Source organism: Tauraco erythrolophus, chromosome 18, assembly GCF_009769465.1.
Source record: "Tauraco erythrolophus isolate bTauEry1 chromosome 18, bTauEry1.pri, whole genome shotgun sequence".
NCBI classification, from domain to species: Eukaryota; Metazoa; Chordata; class Aves; order Musophagiformes; family Musophagidae; genus Tauraco; species Tauraco erythrolophus.
Genome location: NC_141482.1, coordinates 3532981 through 3555921, shown reverse-complemented (window position 1 = coordinate 3555921; position 22941 = coordinate 3532981). Strand labels below are relative to the sequence as shown.

The window sequence follows — 22941 nt, the reverse complement described above, 5'->3', positions numbered from 1 at the left end:
GGGAAATTATCTATCAGAAGGATCTTTTTCTGCCCTAAAGAGGCTCAGGAGAGGCTGGGGAGGTTTGCGCATGATGGCTCTTCACCAGAGAGATGGGATGGGGCAGAGCTGTGCTCTGCTCACCCAGGCACCAGAGCTTGGATGTCACAGGTGGAGTTGGAAGGACCAAGGCTGGAAGGACCCAGGACCTTGATGTTGTCATCCTGCAGCTTCCACCAGGTCTGTTAATGCTGCTGCAGTCTGAGCTGTTAGAAGGATGCCTGAACTTCTAATAGAAGCTTGGCTGTTCATGTGGGCTACTTCTTATTTCAGAGCGCAAACATAACCATGACTCCAAGAAGAAGTGAAAAGGGCTCCCTCCCACCTCCGTATAGTTTTAGAATGGACTGAAAAGTTTTTGTCTCATGGTGCTTGTGGCGATGCTGCGCGATGTGGCTGGACGAGGACCTGGGCTTGGTGTTGGGCTGGAGACCAGCTGTTAAGCAGGACACACACAGATACTGAGCTGAAAAAATGTTATCCTTGGAGGTACCCAAGCAAGAGTCCTGCATCCCAGCCATGGCCAACGGCGAGCAGCACCTCCACATGCCGTTTGCATGTTGTGCCTGCTGGCTTTGCTCCCCAGGGAAGGTGGCCATGCCCCGTTTCCCAGCCTGTGCCCTGGACTTCCACCTGCCCAGGCCAGGCATGGTTAACCCCACGAGCAGGGCTCAGCGCTGGTGGGTACCGGCATCCTGGGGGGTATCCCGCCTACTTTGACAGGCTCCCCGGCATCCAACGACGTTGCTGTGCCGGCGTTCCCACCGGAGCAGCACAACCCAAACTCCACAGGTTGCAAATGGTTTGTTCAGCCCAGCCATGACCTACTTGAAAGTTGCTTTTGCCATCCCAAGGCAGCGGGTGATGGGAGGCTGCGGTGCCTGCGGAACAATTACAGCTCACAGCAGTCCAAATGAAAATGTTTGTTGAAAACAACATGTGCATAATTAAGGCTTAATGAGCCCTTGTCTGTTTGGAATCTGCAATTAGATTTATAATAGAAAATACTAGCAAATGCCAAATAGCTTTAAAAGAAGCTGAGATAAAAGATAATTTTGCTGCAAATCTATAGTAATACTGTAATTTAATGAGCTGGAAGTGGTGCGGAGAAAGACTGTAAAAGCTTTGGACAAGTTCGTATTGTGCACGTTTATCTTATCTGCCCGTTTCCCTATCTGTAAAGCTGTCAGTCTGGCTTTTAACTGCTTGAAAAAAGGCAGGATTTTGCTAAAATCAGGAAGATTCCCTTTGTTTATTTTTATTTAAGTCATTAATTAGTCTTTTTCTCATCAACATGCTCTAAACTTCTTATTGGGGTTAATAATAGTAATAATAATAATAATAGTAATAATAACATCTCTATTCAATTATTTACAGCGGGGCAGGGGCATAATAATAATCAGAGGTGCTTCCTTCCGATTAGTTTCATTAATTTTAATGAGTTTTCAACTGCCTTTTTGAAGATGTTGAGAGTTTTCAACGCCGAGGTGTATATTTTAAGTAGTAAACTTGCGGGCAGCTTGGCTGCAGTAAGCCCCAACTGCCTTCTCACCCTAAAGAAAAAAAAAGTTACACGGCAGTAAAATTTGCTGGAAAGATGGGTAAGATGAACAGAGAAGTCTCAAAATAAAAAAAAAAGAAAAGAAAAAAGGGAGCTGAAATGACAAGTGCTTGGGAGGGATGGTTCGTTGTTGGGTTGGTTTTTTTTTTTCATAACCAGAAGCTGAGGTTGGGAACGGAGGGGTCCTGGCTCTGGATACGGCGCGTGGACCCGGTGGGGAGCCGAGGTGAGCGCGACGCGGTGCTGGGGCTGGTACGTGCACCAGCCCCCGGCCGTGCGGCCCAACGGCTTTGGCAAACCCGACCCAGCACTCGGTGAAGTAGGACGCACGAGGATGTGGTAACGCTGCCCGCGTCGGGACCTTTCCCGTGTGATTTTGTGGCCCGTGTGAAACGTCGCTGAGCTTCGGCTCCTGTAAAACCGTGGGTTTGCACGTCTCGACTCGCCGGCGGGTGAAGTCGAAACGCTTCGCGGGGTTCGGCTGGTCCCGGGGATGTGGGACCGAGGGGCGAGCGCAGCGTTACTTAACCCGACCATTGAACACGCCGCTCGGGTCACCACTGAGGGCAGAGCCCCCTCCCAGCCCTACAACTGTCCATCGCTGCTTGGGGGCACGTTTTGACTGCTCCTTGCACCAAACTTGCACTAGAATTGGTTTTTCTGCAGAGGTCAGGATTTTTAAGGCTTTCGGGGTGTTTTCCCCCAGTGTCTTGCTCAGCTTGCAGCCTCCGAGGTGGCCCCGCCTGCTCGGCCCCACGATGCTGACTCAACAGCAGAGCCTCTGGTGATGAAAATCCCGTGTCGCTCCCTTGGTCTCACCACGGGAGGGGACAGGGTGGTAGGTGGGGGCTGGGGGTGGCTGTGGGGTCCTGGGTGCAACGCAGGCTGCGGGAACGGTTTGGGGAGCTCATTGCTGGATGAGGCTTTGAGCAACCTGGTGTAGCGGGGGGCAGGGGGGGTGGAACTACATGATCTTTGAGGTCCCTTCCAACCCAAACCATTCTGTGATTCTATGATTCTATAAATCCCTCCGCTCCCCAACGGTCCTGGCATGGGGGTTTGGGCTCTCCTGCGCGTCCTTCCCACGCACGGCGAAGGAGCGTGCTGGGATGAGCTCACCGTTGTCCTGTGTACGTCAAAATACGCATCGAGGTCGTGAGCGGTCCCGTCGGTTGGGTCGCAAGGAACGACAGGGTCGTGATACTGGGGGAGATAAAAGCCGGTTCTCTGACACGGGAAGCTGTGCGCTGCGTTGTTCTTGTTGTTTGTTGCCATTGGACCTTCCCGACCCTCGCTGGGTTTAGGGTCTGGTTAGATGATGTGAAACCACAGAAGATGGACGAGAAGTCTGTGATTTAAATAAGATGGGGCCGAGTAAGAGAGGGAGAAACACATGGGGCTATACTGCCACACGGAAAGCGGGCAGTGAAAACACTCCCAGACTTCCAGGATGTAATTTCAGAAATTATCTTCCTATCATCTTTGGGTTTTGGGGCTTTTTTTTTTGTATTTTAAAGGAGATCTCACTTTTCATTAGTTGTGGATTGGGTTTTTTTTAATCATGAACATGTCCAAACGTCTACGGTAAAATTGTGAAATCGATTGTACTTTGTCAGCCCATTTTTTTTTTTTTGCAAGTCATGCTATGTACCGCTGCAAGAGTTATTTGCATACCCAGTTGAGCGCAGAACCACAGAAGGCAGGTTTTCACCGGTGCCAAATATTTGCGTGTTGGAAACTATTCTCTAAATGACTAGTGTGGAAGCGCTCTGATTTTTTTTTTTTTATTATTATTTTATTTTTTTCCCCTCCTGACTAGCTGGTTTTGCATAACGCTCCCCATTCTCACCAAAGTTGTCTTGCAAATTGATTATTCTTCTCCCTTATGATTTGCAGCAGGAGAAAAAAAAACCAAAACCAAACACCAAACCATAATCTTGAATTCTGGGGGGCAGAGATGTGCTCGTGCTTTTGCTTTCGCTACTGGGCCAAAGCTTCTAATGGTGGAAATGTTCAGCAAAGTACGTGGCTGCGCTGGCGGGTGAATCTCATGTGCTCTGGGCTGTGCTTCACGCGGGCTCTGCGGGAGGAACAGTGGCGGGAGAGAGAACTGAAGTTACTCTTGTTCTTCTCGAATGGCAACTGTGATTTTTTGTGAATTAGTGGAGCGAGCGAGGTGATATTTGGGAGCCAGTTGTTCACCGGTACAGCTGGCGATCAGAAGCCTAATACACATTCTTAAGAAGTTAATGGCTCTAAGCCATCTTTGCGTCTGACAGCTCTGCTCCGTGACGGGCGCTCCTGTACTCGTTTATTTATTTACTCCGCAGCTGAGTAAAGATAAACGGAGATTTCGGAAATCGTTCCGGCACCGCGCGCGTGCGTCAGAGCCGGCGTGACGGCGGCTCCTCGCGCCGGGCTGCCGCGGCCCCTGGGCTCCCTCGCCGCGGGATCGCCTCCGTTCGCCCCAGGCGTTGGCTCTCGTCCCGGGCTCGGGCGCGCATCCGGACATCACCACCCACGCAGGGTCCCTCTGCGCGCTCCCTGGGCCAGGGAGACAAATTTTCCTTGAAACTATAGGATGGGGAAACTCTCTGGCTTAAGGTTTGCTCCTTCCCAGCCGCTCCCATAGGTGTGTTGGTGCCGGTGGCCGCGCGTGGCCCCTCGTCAGCAGTAGCTCTGGCGAGGGCTGTTCTCGTGTTGAGATCAGCATCTCCATAACAGACTTCCAGAGCAGAGCCTGCCGGTGGCTGCTTCCCAGGCAAACGGGCATAAGCTCTGTTTTAATCTCAACCCTGAGGTTTTAACTTGCAAAAAACAACGTTTCCAGGTGCCTTTGGCACTGGCACAGTTCCTTGCGCAGAACCTCCGCAGCTTCTTTTAGATCTTGGTACGTTTTCTGGCTCTCTTAGTTTCCTGTGAATTAGGAGTGTTACCGGCGAAGCAGGCAGTGCAGTTAAGTCTCGTTATCACTTACTGTATTTGCTTTAGACTGTTTGCACCCCAGCCCGGTGCCAGGAAATGTGCTGCATTTGTTTACCTTCCTCCCTCCCCAACAACGCACGGGGCACCGGGCATTTACAGGGCAAGCTGGTGCCATCAGCTCTCCTGGTTCTTCAGCTGCTGAGGGGAGAAGGACCAGCTTAGCAAGAGCCTCGTCTCTTTATTTTTTGCAGATAAACTCCTCGAGCACCTGCGTAAGCGCGATAAACAACGCAGGATGTGCTCGTTGTTTGGTTTCGGAAAGGAAGTGATGTACGTGCCGGAGACTCGCGGCCGCAGCGGCACGATGGTATCGTGCAAAATAAATGGCGTTTGTGCGTGGTCAGCCGTGGGCTGGAGAGGTCCTGGGTGAGAGCTGGGGTGTGCTGGGTGGGTGGGTGTCAGGAGGAGCCCCTCACCTCACGGGCAGCCTGTTTGCCTTATCTATCTACGGAAAAATCAGGAAAGGTTTGGTCTGGTCAAAGCTGCGGCTCCACTGAGCTCTCTGTACTGCGGGAGAGGAGGAGGATGATGAAGATGGAGATGTCCCATGTGCCTGAGCTGCTCGAAGCACCGCACGACCCCTCTCCCAGGTGTCATCTGAGATCAAAATACATATTAGATCAAACCAGATCAAAATTAGATCAGCATATTAGATCAAAATCTGCCCTCAGGGGCAAAACCTGCCAAGTTGACGGAACCCAACCCCTCCGCTGCGCACAGCAGAGGTGCAAACATGAGAGTACATTCCTCTGACCATCGTTCTTCTCCCTTGCTGTGGCTGGGAGGAGGCTGGATGGAGCGTTAGCCAGCTCTTCTGTCTGTGCTGCTTTCGCTTCTTTTCGGAGTCGCGCATGAAAGGGTTAAGCAGGATTTTGATCTCGGCAATATTTTCATGCTTATACATTCTGTTTCTCATTTCCATGACAAAGATGGTAGAAAGAGCAGAATAAGGTACAGAATTTCCAGAGCAATTTTAAGACTGTAATGAGAACAGAAAATAGTAGGGGGAGAAGAATTGTAATTAGAATATGAAATGGGAAAAAAAATTAATCTATTTCTATGTCAGTCTTAAGACTAAATTCTACTGCTCCCTGTAGCTTTCAGCGGACGGATTTTTTTGTGTGTGTATGTGAAGAGCTTGAGCTCCTTTGCAGGCTCTGAAAGGTCCAGGTAAATGAGTTTAAGTCCTCGTTCCCCCTAGATAATGTAATAACAATAATTCCGTGTGCAGCATTCGCAGAAAACCAGGCAGTCTCAGATAAATGAAGGCTCCCACTTGAATAGTGGTGGCATTCGAGATGTCTCCAGCCTCCAGTACAGGAGAATAAAAGGGGATGCTGGAGATGCTCTTGAGGTGGAGGTCCATGCAGGCACCTGGGTGAGCATCGCGTGATCACCTGTCACAGGAGCACGCCAACCCCAAATACTGACGGTTGGGAGTGACCCCTGTGTATCCCAAGCCCCTGAGCGAAGCTGGGCCAAACAGATGAGGTGGCACAACACCTGGTGTAGCTGGACTCTGAGTATCTCCAGGGATGGAGATCTCACAATCTCGTGGTCTAGTATTTGACCACCCGCATGCCGGAAAATGTTTTTCCTGATATATAATGAGGTTACATCTACCCATGGAGCTTCCAGCAGCCTACAGGTCGGGGTCATCTTGAGCTCAATGCTTTAGATGTACTATTCCCCTCTAATTTGTCCAGTTGCTACTCTGGATCCTTCTAGGTGACAGCGTCCTGCAGCAAGAGTTTTTGGTGTTGGGTCTGGTATGAAGAACTTCTCTGCGAGGTGTTTAATTCCACCAGCTAATGACTTCAGTGTCTGCCTCCTTGGTTCCCTGTTCTCATCTTATGACTTCATGTACATCTCTGTCCAGTCCCTCTGGATCTGTCACCCCTTTTCCTCGTCCACATATGCCGTTCCACGCCTTGGATCCTCCCTGCTATTGCCCTCTCTCCTTCTTCTAGCTGTACAGATGGTAAAATATTTAATCTTTTATTCTCTGTTCTTTTCCTAATTGCTCCTAAACCTTGAATGGCATTTTTGGCAGCTGCCGAGGACTGAGCAAAAGTGGGAAGTGAACTCTCCAGAACAAATGCACGGCTTCTCTCCTGGACGGTAACAGCTATTTTAAGGCCCATTGTCGTGTCTGTATTGTTAGAATTGCTTTTCTCCAGTGCATTACTTTGCATTTATTGACATTAAATTTAATCTTCCATTTCCTCACCGCCACTTAGTACTGCCAGAGCCTTATGCAAAGCCGTTCAAAGTGGCTTTCAGTTTTGGCTAGCCTGAACGGTTTTGTCTCATTAATAAACTCGAGTCCTTCTAGATCACTTCTCTTATGAACTGGATAGATCTTAGTGCAGATGGATCATGGACTGTGATCCTCCTCTTGCTCTCTTATTCCTCTAATGAGCATCTCTTCACTGCTCTGAGCAAGATGACCTTCCCTTTTGTCCCATGACAAGCTGAGTTTGGTTTCTATGAGTTTTGGGGTTTTTTTGAGGAACCTTGTGAAAAGCTCAGCCAGAGAGATCGTTTCCCCCTTTCCAGGTACTTGTTGACCCTTCAGCAAACCCCGAAGCTCCGCTGTCTCATCCCGGGTCCCTCAGTGCTACCTCGGTGCTGTGCTGCAGCTCCGGATGGTGTCACCAAAGGTGTCACCTGCTGCTCCGGCACCTTCCCTGTGTGCCCCCGGCTCCGTTTGGGAGCTGTGCCCCACGTTTGTTACCTGGCGTTGCTTCAGAGCAGAGGGGAGAACACTGCTGGGCCGTGGAGGTTCCTTAGGGTTTTGTTGGTTTGGTTTGTATTTTTTCCTACCAGCCATCCCTGTATGTGAGCTGCTTGGAGATGTCTTTCCAAGGGAGATGTAGCTCTTGGGAAGGGGTTTGGGAATCACTGAAAACTCCTTCAGAGCACCAGCCAGTGCAGGTCATTCCTGCCTTTCCCACCTGGGTTTAGATTCTCGGCAGTCGCTGTTGTGCCTCGCTCAGCCCTCGGCACCGCCAGCAGTGCCGGAGTTTCTTGGTTTTTTTATTTGAGAAATAACTGTTAGTAGGCTTCTGTCCCGTTTGTGAATCGCTCTTGAAACAAACCATAATCTTGAATTCTGGGGGGCAGAGACGTGCTCGTGCTCGTGCTTTTGCTACTGGAACAAAGCTTCAAATGATGGAGGTGTTTAGCAAAGCACGTAGCGTGGTAACGACGCTTATCCCGGAGCGAACGGCAGCGCGTGGCCATCCCAGGCGGCTCCACCGGGACCACCGTGGAGCTGCTGAGCTCTCTGCCCGAGGAGGGTCCTGGGGAGAGGGCTGTAAATCTAGTGCTGAACTTCCGACCCGCTTTGACAGGATCAACCGAAGGGCCATCCAAGCGTTTCAGTGGGCAAATAAATAACGCTAAGTAGACCGCTTTGGGCCAGAGGTTGTGTAAAGACCTTACTGGGGAAACTGCAGTTAAAGAGATTAAGCTGAGCTCGGCGATGTATTCCCTGGAGAAGCGTGATGCTAAATGACTCCTCTAGGAAACGGCAGTGGCAGCTCTGCAGGCAGCAGGGCTGGAGCCGGTGTTCCGCATCCCGGGGTCGTGGCAGAGATGCGCGTTGGCGAAGAGCATCCTTGCCAGCGGCTTGGTGTCGGTGCCCTGCACGCCCGTAGGGCTGAGCCCGGGTGCCCAGGGGTGCCCCACGCCGTGCAAGAGCAGCGTCAGGAGGGACACAGGGCTGGAAGTGCCATGGCCAAAATGCGAGTACAGCAGAACGTGGTTATGCCGCTCAAATAATACTTGACTGATTAAAAATTAATTGTGGAAAAACCTGCTTCTGTAAAACTTCCTAAAGAAGAGCTGTGTTCCCGCATGGTGGGTAGCGTGCCGTCGGAGGCAGCTAAATAAACCCCAGCAACGTATGGGCAAGAAAGATTTTAATTTTTTTAAATTATTTTTTTTTAAACGGGGATTACTAAATATGGCATTGACTGTGTTATGCAAGTTTTCTTGTAGCCTCAGTTTTATTCACTAAAAACTTGACAGTATTTGTCCCATGGCATTATTGTGGGTCACTCCATGTCACGATGCTGGTGGTGGCTGAGGTGTAACTTGCTGGACACCGAGACCAGCTGCATCCCGAGCGTCTCCAGGGAAAGGTGACATCCCCAGTGCACCCAGTCTGGAAATGAGGTTGTTGTGGGATGAGAGGGGACTCGCTGCCTGTGTCCTGGCACAAGGAGGCAAAACTGAGAGGCAAGTGCTTGTAGCTCTGAGCAGCAGGAATCACTGGAAGCTCCCGATTTATTCTCCACAGAGTGGCTTATAACTCCCTGATGATGATGGCTTTTAGTTGCTGCTGGATTTGCGTTACAAGCCACTTGTTAAAAGCTCCAGATCCTCAATGGGCTTGCAGGTAAGGTGCTCTGGTCCAGTATTGCCAACAATAAGTGTTAAAATTTAGGTAAGAACCCCTCAAAAAAAAAAAAGAAAATCAACAAACCCAAACCTAAAACCCCACACACTTAAAAAATAAAATTAAATAAGAAGTTTGGAAGATTTTTGAGATCTTGCAGGTGTCACTGAAGCCATTCCTGGTATGAGAGCTGCCAACGTATTTCTTACAAAGTTGAGGTTTTCATCTTGGCTCATGACTCTCAGGAAATAAAAGGATATGATGAGATTTGTAATCGAGTTGTACAAGCTGGCGGTGCCATCCATGAGAAAGTAGCACCTTCTCTGAAACTTGGCAGGAGGTTGTGTTTCTTTCCACTGGGTCCTTCCCAGTTAACAAACATTTATTCTCTGTGTTTGCCCAGAGCTGGAGATCACACAGCTGCTTCGCTCTGGGGCCTGTCCCAGCTCGCAGCGCACATTTATTTTTCTTATTCGTTTTCATCTTACTGACATGGGACCCGTATGACCTCTGGGCACATTTACAGGTCTGAAAATAACGTCGTATCGCAAAAATAACAAACCGAAGTGAGTCTAGAAAAGCAATAAAAATAAAAAAAGTGCTTCACAGAACATCATCTGAACAAAGGCAGCGCTCGGCTCCCTGTCTGGGCTGGCTGATGCCCAGCAGTGAGGTAAGAGGGTAAGGAATTGTATTTTTTAAGTCGATTCTCCATGACAAAAACATGATTTTTTAATTTTTTTTTAAATTGGTGAGTAGAGCTGTTTGTCCTGAGTGCATTACGTGAGACAGGTTTGAGTTGGGATTTGGGAAACTGGGGCTTTGAGTCCTTCTCGAAGCAGAGGTCCTCGATTCTTGGAGGCGACCGTGGCTAACGTAGGTCAGTGCAAGTTGGGTGAAAATGAGAGGGAGAGCATCAGCCACCGCCACTGGTTTGTCAATAGGCTGCTTCTGTGAGTGAAAGAATAATTGAACAATTACAGAAGAGCAAAAGGATGGCGAAGACAACTGCACGAGAGCGTGTTCCTTTCAAGTTAGGACTTGGAAACGATACCACTCCACACACACGCATCGTTCAGTGCAGGTTTGATCAATTTTGGGGGCACAGGGGACGATGAATAGACGCACCCGGGTCTGGAGTTGCCTGGGAGGCTCGACACGCACTGGGAGCGAGACCAAAGTGAAAAAGGAGGAAGCATTTGTAACCAAAGGGAAATATTAAAATGTCTGTTTCTGCCATAAATCGACCTGGAATGATGGGGCTGATTGTTTTGAAGTGCATTCCGTAGCGAAACAATAATGAGAAGAGGGAGAGCCCATTACTTATCTGCTCTACCTGGCTGGTGTATAAGTGGCAAAAGTCTAATTGAAAAAATACCCTGATGGGAGAATTTCTAATAAATTTGTTTGTACCCTCATAGCCTGGAGGAGAGGCAAAAAAAAAATCCAATCAGCGGTGGGGAAGTTCCAAAGTTTCCGTTGCGTTTCAAGTCTTGATTTTCAGGCTGGCTGCTCCGGCTGGCAATCAGAGGCACAGTAATTTTGAAGGCAGGATTCATTACGGTTATTATGAAGGCATCAAGGGCACAAGGAAGTGTGGAGCAGAGGTAGGGAAATAGTAGAAAGCCATAAAAAAAACCCCAAAACAACCAAAACATTCTGATGAACAGCATGATATAGAGAAAGCAGAGTGGTTGTCCTGCCCTAGACCTTCCTAGGGAAAGAAGATACTTTTTGTTTTCCAGATGACTTTGTTTTTCGGGAGAAGAGTTGTCTAAATAGGTCTTAGTCTAGATCTGCAAAATACTGCTCTGGAGCAGGACAAAGTGAGGCACTTGTGTGGGAGGAAGGAGGATAGATGGATGGATGGATGGATGGATGGATGGATGTGTGTTTAAATAAAGCAAAGCTTTTATTTAAGACAGAGCTCTGCTTTTCCTGATATGGAAGTAAATATTTCTGCGGTGCAAATTTCTGCTCGTTCCAGGAATGGACAGAACTATCTCTCCACTGGAATATTCTCTCTCTCTTCAGAGCTGCTTGCTGGAAAGCCGCTGTGCAGCTCACCCACCCCGTCTCAGTGCAGTCTCGAGATGCAATTGCTCCAGGATCCACTGGAAGTTTTTTTGGTGGGGTGGTACCAGAAAGAGCTTGGGAGTGGGACCTCAGGACCAGAATTTTTCCTCTTCCAAAAAGATTGACTCCCCAAAAGCAAGCCAAGTCAAAGACTGGCTCCTGCTGCAGAGCATCTCCACCAAACTGTGCCACCTCAGCTGCCAATTCAGCCTTTTCCCTGGGGTTTGGCAGGGTTGGCAGAGGGTATTTAGGCCTGATTGAGTCTCCATGCCTGGAAACACAACAGCTCCAGCTGGAACCGTGTTAGCAGGAGCCGGTGATGCCAAGGATCATTTTACAGGTGGAGGGAAATTCAGTTTAAAGTGGATAGCACCCAGCTGGATTCCGGGAGAGCTGCTGGTCCTGGCGAGCCCTGGGGCTGCCAACTCTTCCCGCAGCTTCCGCCTCGCTGATGGCTTTACCAAAATCCTGCCGTCGCGCAGGGATCCCCTCCCACCCTGCCGCGCCTGCCACGCTATTAGTTAATGAGTGTCACAATACTCGCTCTAATTTTCTTGCTTTTAATTGCTTTACTCTGCTATCCCAGAGGATGGTTTGGCAATTAGAGGGTGTCTGTGCACTCTGCTGCCCCGCAGAGCTGCGTCACCCCCACTTGGCTTCGCTAACTCCGCCGACTTTAGTAGCTAATCCTGCAGCACTCGGAGAGGTGGAAGTGTAATTAATAGTCTGCACTGAAAAATCTTCACCTGGTTTCATTTAGATTTCTCTTTTATTGTTCTTAATACAGCCCATTTCTGTTAAGGCGGAACTCGTGTCGGAGAGCCAGAGGACACGCAAGGGGTGAACAATCTTCAATTCATCATCCGGCTTGTTAAGGGCAAGAGGGGTGGCTCTTCCCCGTGCTAAGTAGATGGTGTTGTTCACAGCTGGTACCTTCATCCTTGTCTCGGGAGTGTTTTATGACATAGCTCGTTTTATTGCCGTAATTAATTTGTGAACTTAGCCTTGAGAACTGCCCCGGCCGTGCTTCAAGCCAGAGCTGATCCTGGAGGGCTTTTTTCCTTCGTTTGGAATGGGAGTGAGTGAAAAGCTCCCGCTGTAGCTAATTAATGAGAAGAGTTTCACGGTTCTCCGTGGGGGTTTTGTAGCCTAAGAAGCGGATTAGCAGTTCGGAACCGGGTGAAGGGGACAGGCGTGTTGGTGAATGCTCTGCGCTTGGGCTGTCCTGCTTCCCACCCAGCCCCAAAGCCCGGCCGTGGAGGAAGAGTCCTGGCAGAGCAGGTGGGGGAAGAGGAGATGGGGGCGATGCGTCTTCTTGCAGCCAGAGTTTGCAAACACCACCAAACCGGGGGGGGAATCGGGCTTTGCATAGACAGAGCCCCTCATGCATGGTCTGGCGTGACTTTCTACGTTGCTGGTGGAGGTTGGCTTTGGTGGTTGTGGCATGTGTAGGTATCTGGAAGAGGATTGAAAGGGACCTGCCAGTCTTGGAAACTTCCATCGATGGAAATTGGCTTTTTAAAGCTAATGGATTGATCCAATGGGAATTTTAGCAAGAACTTCCTGTGGGTGCTCTTTGCTGCTGGGTAGATCTGTGGTTTTGCACAGGTTTGGTTTGTTTGAACTGGCGCGATTCATTCATTATTTTGCTGGAAAATGACCATTAATGTGCCGTGTTACCATGGCCCGTTGCAGCAGCAGCAACGTGTGCGTGCTCATATGTGCTCAACAGTTTTAAAGGACCGGCTCAGGATTTTCTTCTGGGAATCTTGGCGTAAAGAGCCAGGAAAGTGTTTGGGATGCACATAACCCTGGCATACAGGTGACATTTCACTAACTCTTAACTTTCTTTTGTCTTTCCAGTTTGATGGGGAGAACATGTACATGGGAATGAGCGACAACGCCCAGGAGTTTCTATCAGCAAATCAGGTAAGAATTGTTTCGCTTGGGCAGGCAGCATGGATGGATTTTTCTAGGAGACTTAAGCTTTGCCTAAGCTCAAATTCTAGGAGCTCTCCGGGAATCTGCGCTCCTGAGACATCGGGAGGGTCCATGGAGGAGGTCAGAGCCAGTTGCTGCTGAGGAGCAGCAGCGGATGAAGCCGGTACAGGGAGGGGGATGCTCTCCAACGAGGCAGCCTTCACTCGAAATGAAGGTGCAGTCGGTGTTTCTGGATGCGGTGAGGTTTCCAAGTATTGTCTGTAGTTCAGGTGTCTCCTTCCCTCACGTAGAGTGTTTCCTGTAGCTAAACAGATTAACGGTTAGCCGGCTCGGGGAGAAAAGGGAATCAAAGGTTTCCTGTTTTGGAGTGATAAACCCACGTGTGGAGGACCAGAATAGAAGTGCTCACATCTCGCAGGTGTCTGAGCCTTTCAGGGCTCTCTCTCAGCTTGGTTGTATGTGAAACAGAAATGTCCGTTCAGTGGGGCCCTGAACATATATAAAGTTAAGCCCATGCTTAGGTCCTGCTGGGAGGTGAGGACTTCAGCACGTGCTTACCTGTCATCCTGACCAGTAGATGATGAGAGATGGTCCCATCTGCGTCCCCCTGAGATGGCCTGGCATGGCCAGAGCATGCTGGGGACTTGGTGCATCTCTGAGGTGCCGGATGCTGCACCCTCGGGGCGAAGCATCTCATTGCATCCCGCTGCCTGATGAGAGAAGGTACAAGTTCATCACTATTATTTGTCAGCATCCCGTTTTTGGGCTGTGCTGGGCCCTTGTGTTGTGGGGCCCTGTTGGTCACAGCCACGTGCGTCGTGGGCTGTGCAGGGCTATGTCGTGTGAAGTTGATGTGTTGCAAAATTTGAAAGGTGGCCGTGTGTCGATTGCCATCCAGAGCAAGAGGCTGTTGGCTTCCTATTGTCCTGAACCCGGTGCGTGTGGCCCAGGGCGAGGTTACGGTGTGCTCCTGCTGCTGGGGTTTGGTGTTCACCGCAGCATCACTATGAATTACGGGGCTAGTGAGTCATCCATGAGGTATCTAACTCAGATACCAGCGGCGATTAAAATACATGCACATAAACCAAAACCAGGATGAAAACCTGTTGTTTGCCGCCTTAGAGTTGCGGCAGCGCGTTGGCTCGTTGCTCGGCAGAGTTGTCCCTGCTCTGGCTTTCGAAGACGGCACACGAAGCCGCCGCCGCTGCGGCGTGGGGAGAGGGCTGGGCTTGCCTGAGAAGGGTTTCCAGAGGGTGGGGAAGGAACCGCAGACTTTGTGCTGTCGAGTGATTCAGCAGAAACAAACATGTAGTCGATCGACGATGGCATGTGTTTGATCCTTAGAGCTGGGAATCGCCAGAGGTTGAGTAAACGTAGAAAGGAACAGGGTGACCCAAGCTGCCCAGGCTGGGGGTCAGCCCTGTGCCCCCCCACACACACCTCCCTGTGCTCCTCAGGGCTGTGCAGAGCCTACGAGCAAGTGGTGGGTGCCAACAGGGGCAGTTGTCTTAAATACTCTGCCTTCAAAAACTCCCAAGGGATGACCGTTCTGCAGCCTCGTTGGGAAGGGCTGGTGGCACCGGCTCAGTGCCCAACGCCGTTCCCTGGCTGCGATGTGCCTGTGGGATCAGACCAGCCTGGAGCTGAACTGTGGCCAACGAGAACCGTTTGTGTTTCCTCCTCTACGTCGGCAGAAATCACCTCGCAGCCCCTCCCGTCATCCCGCTTCCCTCGTGGTGGGCAGCTGGAGGGAAATCAGAAGTGATGCTGCTGGGTGGGGAAGGGCTTGGTGACCCACGATCTAGGAGGAGGAGGACTGACTTCCAGATAAAAATAGAGGCTATTGTGTGATGGAGGATTCAGGTACTGTTTGAACTTGGGAGGATAAACCAAACCAGCTTATATCTTTAACCTGAGAAATAGAGTTTGACTCTTCATTTGTTCACTATTTACTTGGTGACCTTTATTTTCTACTTTGAAATAGCAGTTAAGGATGAAAAGGGACGAAGTCGCTTTGTCTTGGCAGAGGGTGGGCAGGGACCCCCCGTTACAGTGATGGGTTTGTGCCATGGGGCCATGCTGCTGCTTCATCTTCTGCAGCAAAAGCTCTGTGTGGAGTGGGGACCAACACGGAAAATAGATGGGGAAGTTTGTCTTGTCTTGCATCTCCAGTTCCCCTCCTTGTGCTGCTGTGCTTGGGATGGTCGGACAAGAGCTGGGAGTGGGACCAAGGGTGCGGGGTGGCACCTGGGACTCTGCCAGGGTGGGTGCCCCCATGGGATGCTGCAGTGACCCCTATAACCTCCCCCAGGATGGGAGCGGGGAGGAAGGGCGAGCATCATGCTTTCATGCTCTGCACGGACATTAGTGGTGGTTCACACCCACCATGAGCTCTGGCCGAGGAAGACGAGGAGCAACCTTCCTCCCTCCCCCTTGTTAGTTCGTTGTCTCCCTTTATTTACCTGCACATCAGCACTTGTTTACCAGAGAGGACTCTCCAGCACCAGTCATGGCTTCACTACTAATAACCCAACCCTTCTATTTAAATGGGAGTTCCAGATGGTTTTTTATTGTTTGCTAAACCTGTTGTAACCTGAACGAGTACATTAAACAGCAGGAGCGCAGTTTCACAATCCTGCTTGAGAGGCTGCTGAATCACCGGCCCCGAGACGCCTGCACGGCGCACGCGGGGCATCGCTCAGCCCTGGGGATCCCTGGGGATGGAGACAAATCACACACGCTAATTACCGAAGCCATTACACTGTAATAGATGGGCCGGGGGGGATGGGGTTTTTTCACTGTTTTTTGTCTTACACTGGTTGCACTGGGCACCGTTGGGCATCTGCAGCTCTTGGCAGCAGATGCGGCTTCACGCTGAGCCCAGCTCAGGCAGAGGGGATGGGATGTCCGGCATTAACGGTGGGAAATCTTAGCTTCACATCGCCCATTTTAGGACACACTCGCTTATTTACCCCAGTTTTGTGCTCCACAGTGAGCTCCCAAGGTATCAGCACACTTGCCATGGCCTGGGGTGAGACCTTCCAGCCCCTCCGTGCTTTGAGGCGGGTGGGAAGGGCCGGGAGAGCAAGAAATTCCTCTGTGCACGTGGCCTTATTTCAGCTGGAAAATTTTTAGGAGTCTACAGATGGAAGAAGTTCAATAGTCTTTGTTATAGGACATTCTGTATTGCCTTGTGATTTTTCTTGCATAATACCTAGAAAAGGAGTCAGGCAGCAAGCAGAATTCAGTTTATCACCTCTTCCCCCGTCCTGATTTAAACCCCAGGGGGTTTGGATGGCTCTGTGTCAGTGCAATGCTTTACACTTTCTGCCCAGAGATCCAGCAACTGCTTAAGCTCTTGACTCATCCTTTCCCATCACATAGATAAGATTATGCTGGGTTTATGGCTGGAGCTGCAGTGAGGGTGCAGTTAGGGCAGCTCCTGTGCTCAGCCCTTGGACAGTGTCGCGATCCTGCGGCACCCTGACGTCAGCCTTGTCTCAGCCTCTCGTACGGACTTTGATCCTAAGGAGCATCTGTGGTATCTCATGGCAAGAGGGTGGCAAAGCCAGGACTCGGGTCTACTTCCGTCTTCTTCATCACTCCCTGCCCGGCAGAGCTGCTGACTTGGGAGGAGGCAAAAGGCAAAAAAAAAAAAAAGAAAAAACACACCCAAAACACAACCATCAAAACTGATCTGCTCCCTCCCTTCATCTTACTGGTCGCGAAGGGGGCCTACAGGAAAGCTGGAGAGGGGCTTTGGACAAGGGCATGTAGTGACAGGACACGGGGCAATGGCTTTAAACTGAAAGAGGGGAGATTCAGATTAGATCTAAGGAAGAAATTCTTCCCTCTGAGGGTGGTGAGGCACTGGCACAGGTTGCCCAGAGAAGTTGTGGCTGCCCCATCCCTGGAAGTGTTCAAGGCCAGGTTGGATGAGGCTTTGGGCAACCTGGTGTAGTGGAAGGTGTCCCTGCCCATGGCAGGGGGGTTGGAACAAGGTGATCTTGAGGGTCCCTTCCAACCCAAACTGTTCTGTAATTCTATGATTCTGTGATTGCTTATGTGCTATCAGCTGCATTACTTGTCAACTCGAAAAGGGCTCATCTCAGCTGAGAATGAAGCACAGAAATACAGGAGCCTGAAACATAATGAGAGCGCTGACAGATCCGGCCTCACGCCGGCACAGCCTGCTTGGGGAAAAGAATTCCTCTTGTTCTATCGAATAGGAGGGACATCTGACCCCAGGAGTGAGTCAAATGTGAAATGTAATTCAACCCTCACCCGAGGCCAGAGTATAAATGCAACTTGACATCTGATCAAACCGTCGCGGACATTTGACCCCCGAGATGAGTGAGGTATCTGTTGTGTCTCATGAAGTCAGCGGAGCATCATTCCTCACCCCCATCAATTTTCTTTCTTTCTTTCTTCCTTCCTCCCAAGCAAAGACAAGGAATTAAGTAATGCAAAAATCCCAAGGAACAGACGGATAACCCATCATGAGAGGTACTCTGAAAAATGAGTAAAAATGCAATGGTGCTGTTAAAAGAAATAAAAACACTTGCAAAATCGGTAAGAGCAGGCATTTATGAAGACCTCGGTGATAGAGGAAGTAACCTCAGAAAAGGCAAAGGTTGGGAAGTTCCTCATGTTGCAGGACAGAGCTGAGGGTGGTTTTGTTTGGCCTCGTGAGTTTTGCACTTGCAAGAAGAGTCCACAGGTGGTTTATAGACGTGAATGAGCTACGCCTGGGAATGCCCTGCGAGAAGGTGTCGTTATCCTACGTTATGGGTGGATCAACACAGGGAATAACTGCCCGGGGTGCTGGGGATGCTGGGATGTTCGACCAGGGGGTGGGAACAGCTGAGCCCTGGCATGGTCTTGGGAACAGTTGTCTCTCATCTTGTTGGGAGAAGGGATGTGACTCTGTGCCTGGTCCATTGAGGGACGTTACGGAAGGACATGGGGGAGTGTTTGCCACGTTTCTCCTCTCTCCATTGCATGTCCCTGGCTGCTGACAGGGCAATGGGCAGTTTGAAGGAGGGGAAAGAGCTGATTACTCACCGCTGGGCATTTTTGATCCTGCACTCTGCCTGATCCCAGGAGCTTTCACTGCACGGCCTATTCCAGCTGAGCAACGTGCCCGTTTCTGTACCGACAAGTTAATTTGTGTGACTCCTCATGCAAATGCTGTTATGCATCAGTATAGCTTGTTCGGGTCAAGGAGATGCATTGGCATAAGCAACTCTTTGCTTTTGTAACTGAGCACACAAATAGGACCCCACTGCTGTAACTGTGAGTGTTGAAAATATGATAGTTAATGGACAGAAAGTTATTTCTACACTATTTCCTCCTCCTAATGCTGTTTTTATAAGATACTCTTGCTTGCACGCTCGTAGAATCATAGAATGGTTTGGGCTGGAAGAGACCTCAAAGATCATCTAGTTCCAACCCCCCTGCCATGGGCAGGGACACCCTCCACTACACCAGGTTGCTCAAAGCCTCATCCAGCCTGGCCTTGAACACTTCCAGGGATGGGGCAGCCACAGCTTCTCTGGGCAACCTGTGCCAGTGCCTCACCACCCTCAGAGGGAAGAATTTCTTCCTTGGATCTAATCGAAATCCCTCCTCTTTCAGTTTAAAGCCATTGCCCCTTGTCCTGTCACTACATGCCCTTGTCCAAAGCCCCTCTCTAGCTTTCTTGTAGCCCCTTTAGGTACTGGAAGGCTGCTAGAGAGTCTCCCCAGAGTCTTCTCCAGGCTGAACAACCCCAACTCTCTCAGCCTATTTTCATAGGAGAGGTGCTCCAGCCCTTGCATCATTTTCTTGGCCCTCTGCTCCATGAAGGGCCATGTCCCCCTTATGTTGGGGACAGCAGAGCTGCCCATCTGTGTATGAAAAGCATCAGGTCTTGGCTACCAGGAACCACACGTGTCCTGTGGACACGCGTAGGGGCTGCAGGTTTACACCGCAGAGTTGAAGAAACGTGTTTTCACTCAACCCTGGTTGATGTCCATGACCCTGCAAGAGCGGCAAAGAGGGCTTTGGTTTGGGCTGTGTGTGTTAGGGCGAGACTGAGTAACTCTTGGATGGAGCTGCTGACATTTATACTGCTGAGAGAGTAGATCTGTGGGCATAGACACGTGTGTACGTGGCAGCACGTGCATAAAACAGAAGGTGGGTTTTTCTCTCGTGGTGTGCAGCGACCCGAGCTCGGCTGAGCACGGGAGTTATACTGATGCACCAAGGGAAGCGGAGTTGAGAGAGATTATATTTGTCGTGTGTGCACACACGTATACAGCATCTGTCTTCAGATGTGTCCCTATAGAAATGTTAGTGTGGGGTTGTACATGCCTACCCCGTTCTGCATGCATGAAATGCATCTGCGTGTGTATCTGTGTGCTTGGAGGTGTATAAATCACCGTTTATCTGCTGTGCCTATTGCCCTTTATCTCTTTATCTCCATACATCTCCAAGCTCAGGTCTGTATTAGCCATAATAGATACAGTAAGTCGCTGATCTGGTGGGTCAAATGGTCAGGGCTCTTTGATCAGCCGTCAGGATACATTACCACCGGGGCCTCCGGTGGGGCTTGAATTACAACTTACATTTGACTCATTTCTGGGGTCAAAACGTCCCTCTTATTTGATCGAATGACAGAAATTGTATAATTTGTATATATCCCTGAGCCATATGTGCTCTGAGTGCCACTCTAATGTGTTTTATAAAGGCACAGCTGTCTTGGTGACTTATTTAAAATGGGATTTTGAAGTAGTGTTCTTGCCATTTAATGTCCTCGTTCAGGGTTACACAAGGTTTATCAAATAATAAATAACATTTAGAACATTTGTTTTAGCATAACAATGGGTTTGCTAGTTATAAGGAACTGGACGGTACAATAAAGCTGTGTTTGGTAAATAAGCAATACTGTAGAAAGCAAGCGATAGCATAATTAGAAATTAATGACAGTGCAGGAAGCTATGGATACCTTCCTGGCGTTCTGCTAACGCTCCAGACTAGGCAGAGCTCATCTTGGAAGCCTCTGCTATAAAACATGCCATCAAACCTTGTCACAATACTGGCAGACGCGTTGTCCTCCCACCAATCTTGACTGAATTGCAGCAAACTGTCAACAGTTGATAAAATAAACCTGGATCTGGGGCAGATTCCTTGCAGGGTTGTGGGGGGGGAGTGGTCCCCTGCCCCACTGGGGCTGCAGAGCCAGGACACAGTGACTGCATGGTCATGAAGTGACCATGGAGCCCCAGGCAGCGTGAGGACGATTAGGTGCTGCTAACGAAGACATGGGTCATCCTCCCCTTGTTCTTGCACCTTCCTCCCTAGTAGGAAGCTGTAAAACAGGACCAATGTGGACTTTCCCCCACGTGGTTTTCCCTCCGGCAGTTGCTTTGGAACAGATGCTCTGTCACTATCAGCGCCATGACAGCGTGCGATTGCTCGGCCATGACATACTCTCATGTTGATTGGTCCCTGACCTACAAGGATGTGTGAATGTGAAGAAGTTTCCAGCAATTTGTTTGTCCCCAAAGGTCGTAAGGTGCACAGATTGCTCGTGGTCACCACAGCTGCTGTCTCAGACGTGGGTTTCCTCCAGAAGAAAGGCTGGAAGAAACCAGGAGACCATGCACATGGCTGAGCGATACCTTAGGGCAATCCTTCTCGAGTCTTCTCATGGTAAAGGCTCCGCAGCGGAGCGGTGGAGGAAGAATTAGAGCTTGCTGTGAGGTTGTGGTTGGTGTGATTTCCACTCAAGTTCTCTAATGAACTTCTGTGTTTCTAAGGAGTCTGATCAGTCTTTGCATATGAAAAAACTTGTGTTTGTTTTAACTTTGAGGAGATGTGTCTCAGGGTCTTCATAGTCTTTTGATTTGGGCTCTTGATTGGCTTGATCGATTGATCACAGGAATAGATGACAGTCAGGGGATGGCCAATGCTAGAGAAAATCACTGATATAAGTGAAAGGGTTTAAAAGAGAAGGGACTGTGTCCCTCAGACGTGGAGAGCTCTGATGCTCCTGAATTTCCAGCAGTATTATGGTCCTTGGCTTTGCCTCCCTTGCCTCTGTACAGCATCCTGGTCTCTTCCAATCTGCAAATAGTCTGTGGTTTTGAAGTCTAGGGTCAACCTCAACGGGGGCAGAGTTACACCTGAAAGTAAAAAAAACATGATTCCCTAATCCCTTTACAATGATATATTGCGAATATTGCTGGAGCAGGTCTATAGAATATATACCACAGGGGTATATAGCCCTCGGCGAAGAGAAGGGAGAGCTTTATACTGACTCCAGGTTGAAAGAGAGGATTAAATAGAGTTTGGCAGTGCAGTGGTAGCTGGGGGTGCGCGCTGCAGCGGGCACCCGGGCTCGGATACAGATTTTGCTCTTTCCCTGCTGTTCTTTGAGTAATACTGTATAATTTCATATGTTGTGCTAGAGAATAAAAAATAGAGGGAAGACATTGATAGATATTAAATGCCTTTCTCAGCAGATGATTCAGGAAGAATCTCATGTACTATTTTAGAATGAACAATAGAGTGTTACGTGTCATTTATTATAATCAGCAGCTAATGGAAACCCTTCCAGGAGGGGTTACGGAGGTGAACGCGACTACAGCTGATGATCCAGGCTCGTGAATTTTGCATGAACTCCTACGTGACAGTGAAATTTTTGAAAGGTGCAGTCAGGAAGCGATTCCTGTAACTTAGTCGTACCAAGAGAAGCTTCAATTGCTGATGTCAGGTTGGCTGTAGCGCTTAAATATAATAATAATTAAAATATACCTTGGTATTACAAGCAGAACAAACATTGTCTTCAACCCTTGGTCCCACAGGACTCCTAAATTGTTTACAACAGGGTGTTTGAAAAACAGCCACCGAGCATCACAGAGTGCAAAGCCAACATAATGGAGCAGTTCCTAGACCAAAATGGATAGTCTCTGTTTCTATTGCCTTTACTCCAGGAGGGGAAAAAAGAAAGAGCATCTCATACAGTTGAAGGTATCTGAAAGGTGACACAGAGCACCTTGCAGGGACAGAAAACTCTGAGGTTGTCGTGGTGGTTGAATCTCATGAGTAGGCATACATTTCATCAAAGAACTGAGGTTCCTACATAGATTTAGGTTTAGGGGTGTCCAGGGGCACAGGCAGGAGGGAGAAAGAGGTCCTTGGGTGCATCGGAGCAGTGGTTGGAAAGCAGAGGAATAGCACACACCGCAGCCGGCACGCTGAGGGCTCAGCACAGCGCCGGCCACCCCTCGAAGGTCTTCCAGGTGACCACAGCCAGCTATGCCCTCGGGTCAGTCTGAGAAGTTAATCTTTCCTTCCAAGTCTTTCCCAGGTTTTCTGGGATCTGAATGAGCTCAGAGGTTGTTTTTGACCCACTTTAACATCGGTGTCAGTATTAAGCAGCACAGCTGATTCTAGCCCTCGGTCTGCGAGGAGCGTGATCAAAACATGCGTGAGGACCTCAGCAGGACTGAAGGAAACGCGGACCCGAGTTTCCAGAAATGCTCCTTGTGTGCCACAGGGTGAAGGAGACGGAGTAAGTGGGTCTGCTTCAGAGCACCATGGGGGATGGCTCAGGTCTGGTCAGACTGAATAACACCGCAGAGGATCTGGCGCTGTGCGTGGTGGGTCCTGCGGTGGGAGGACACGTGGGCCGGCAATCCAGCAAAGCTGGCGAGCTCGTAAAGCCAACAGCTCATAAAATAGTAGCAAAACATAGAGGAAGGTGGTGTGCAAAATCCTTTAGCCAACAAAGTGTCACTTTATCAAAGATTTCCTACTGCTCAATGCCACTGTCAAGGGACTGCATGTGGTGAATGCAGAGCTGCTGCCTCTGATGGTCAGCATGGCCCAGGGCAAGGTGGAGAGCTACATGTGGGGCAACCTGGGGCACCTCTGGAGAGAGCAGGTC

General features: G+C 49.7%; 1 protein-coding gene across 1 annotated transcript in view; it reads left to right on the top strand.

The window, feature by feature from the left end:
• Nucleotides 1-22941, top strand: part of TOX2 (TOX high mobility group box family member 2) — a 152340-nt gene that overhangs the window by 49506 nt on the left and 79893 nt on the right. Inside the window, exon 2 of the mRNA XM_086622990.1 lies at nucleotides 12930-12995. Within this exon, the coding sequence (XP_086479116.1) occupies nucleotides 12930-12995 (66 nt within the window). The remainder of the gene's footprint in view (nucleotides 1-12929; nucleotides 12996-22941) is intronic.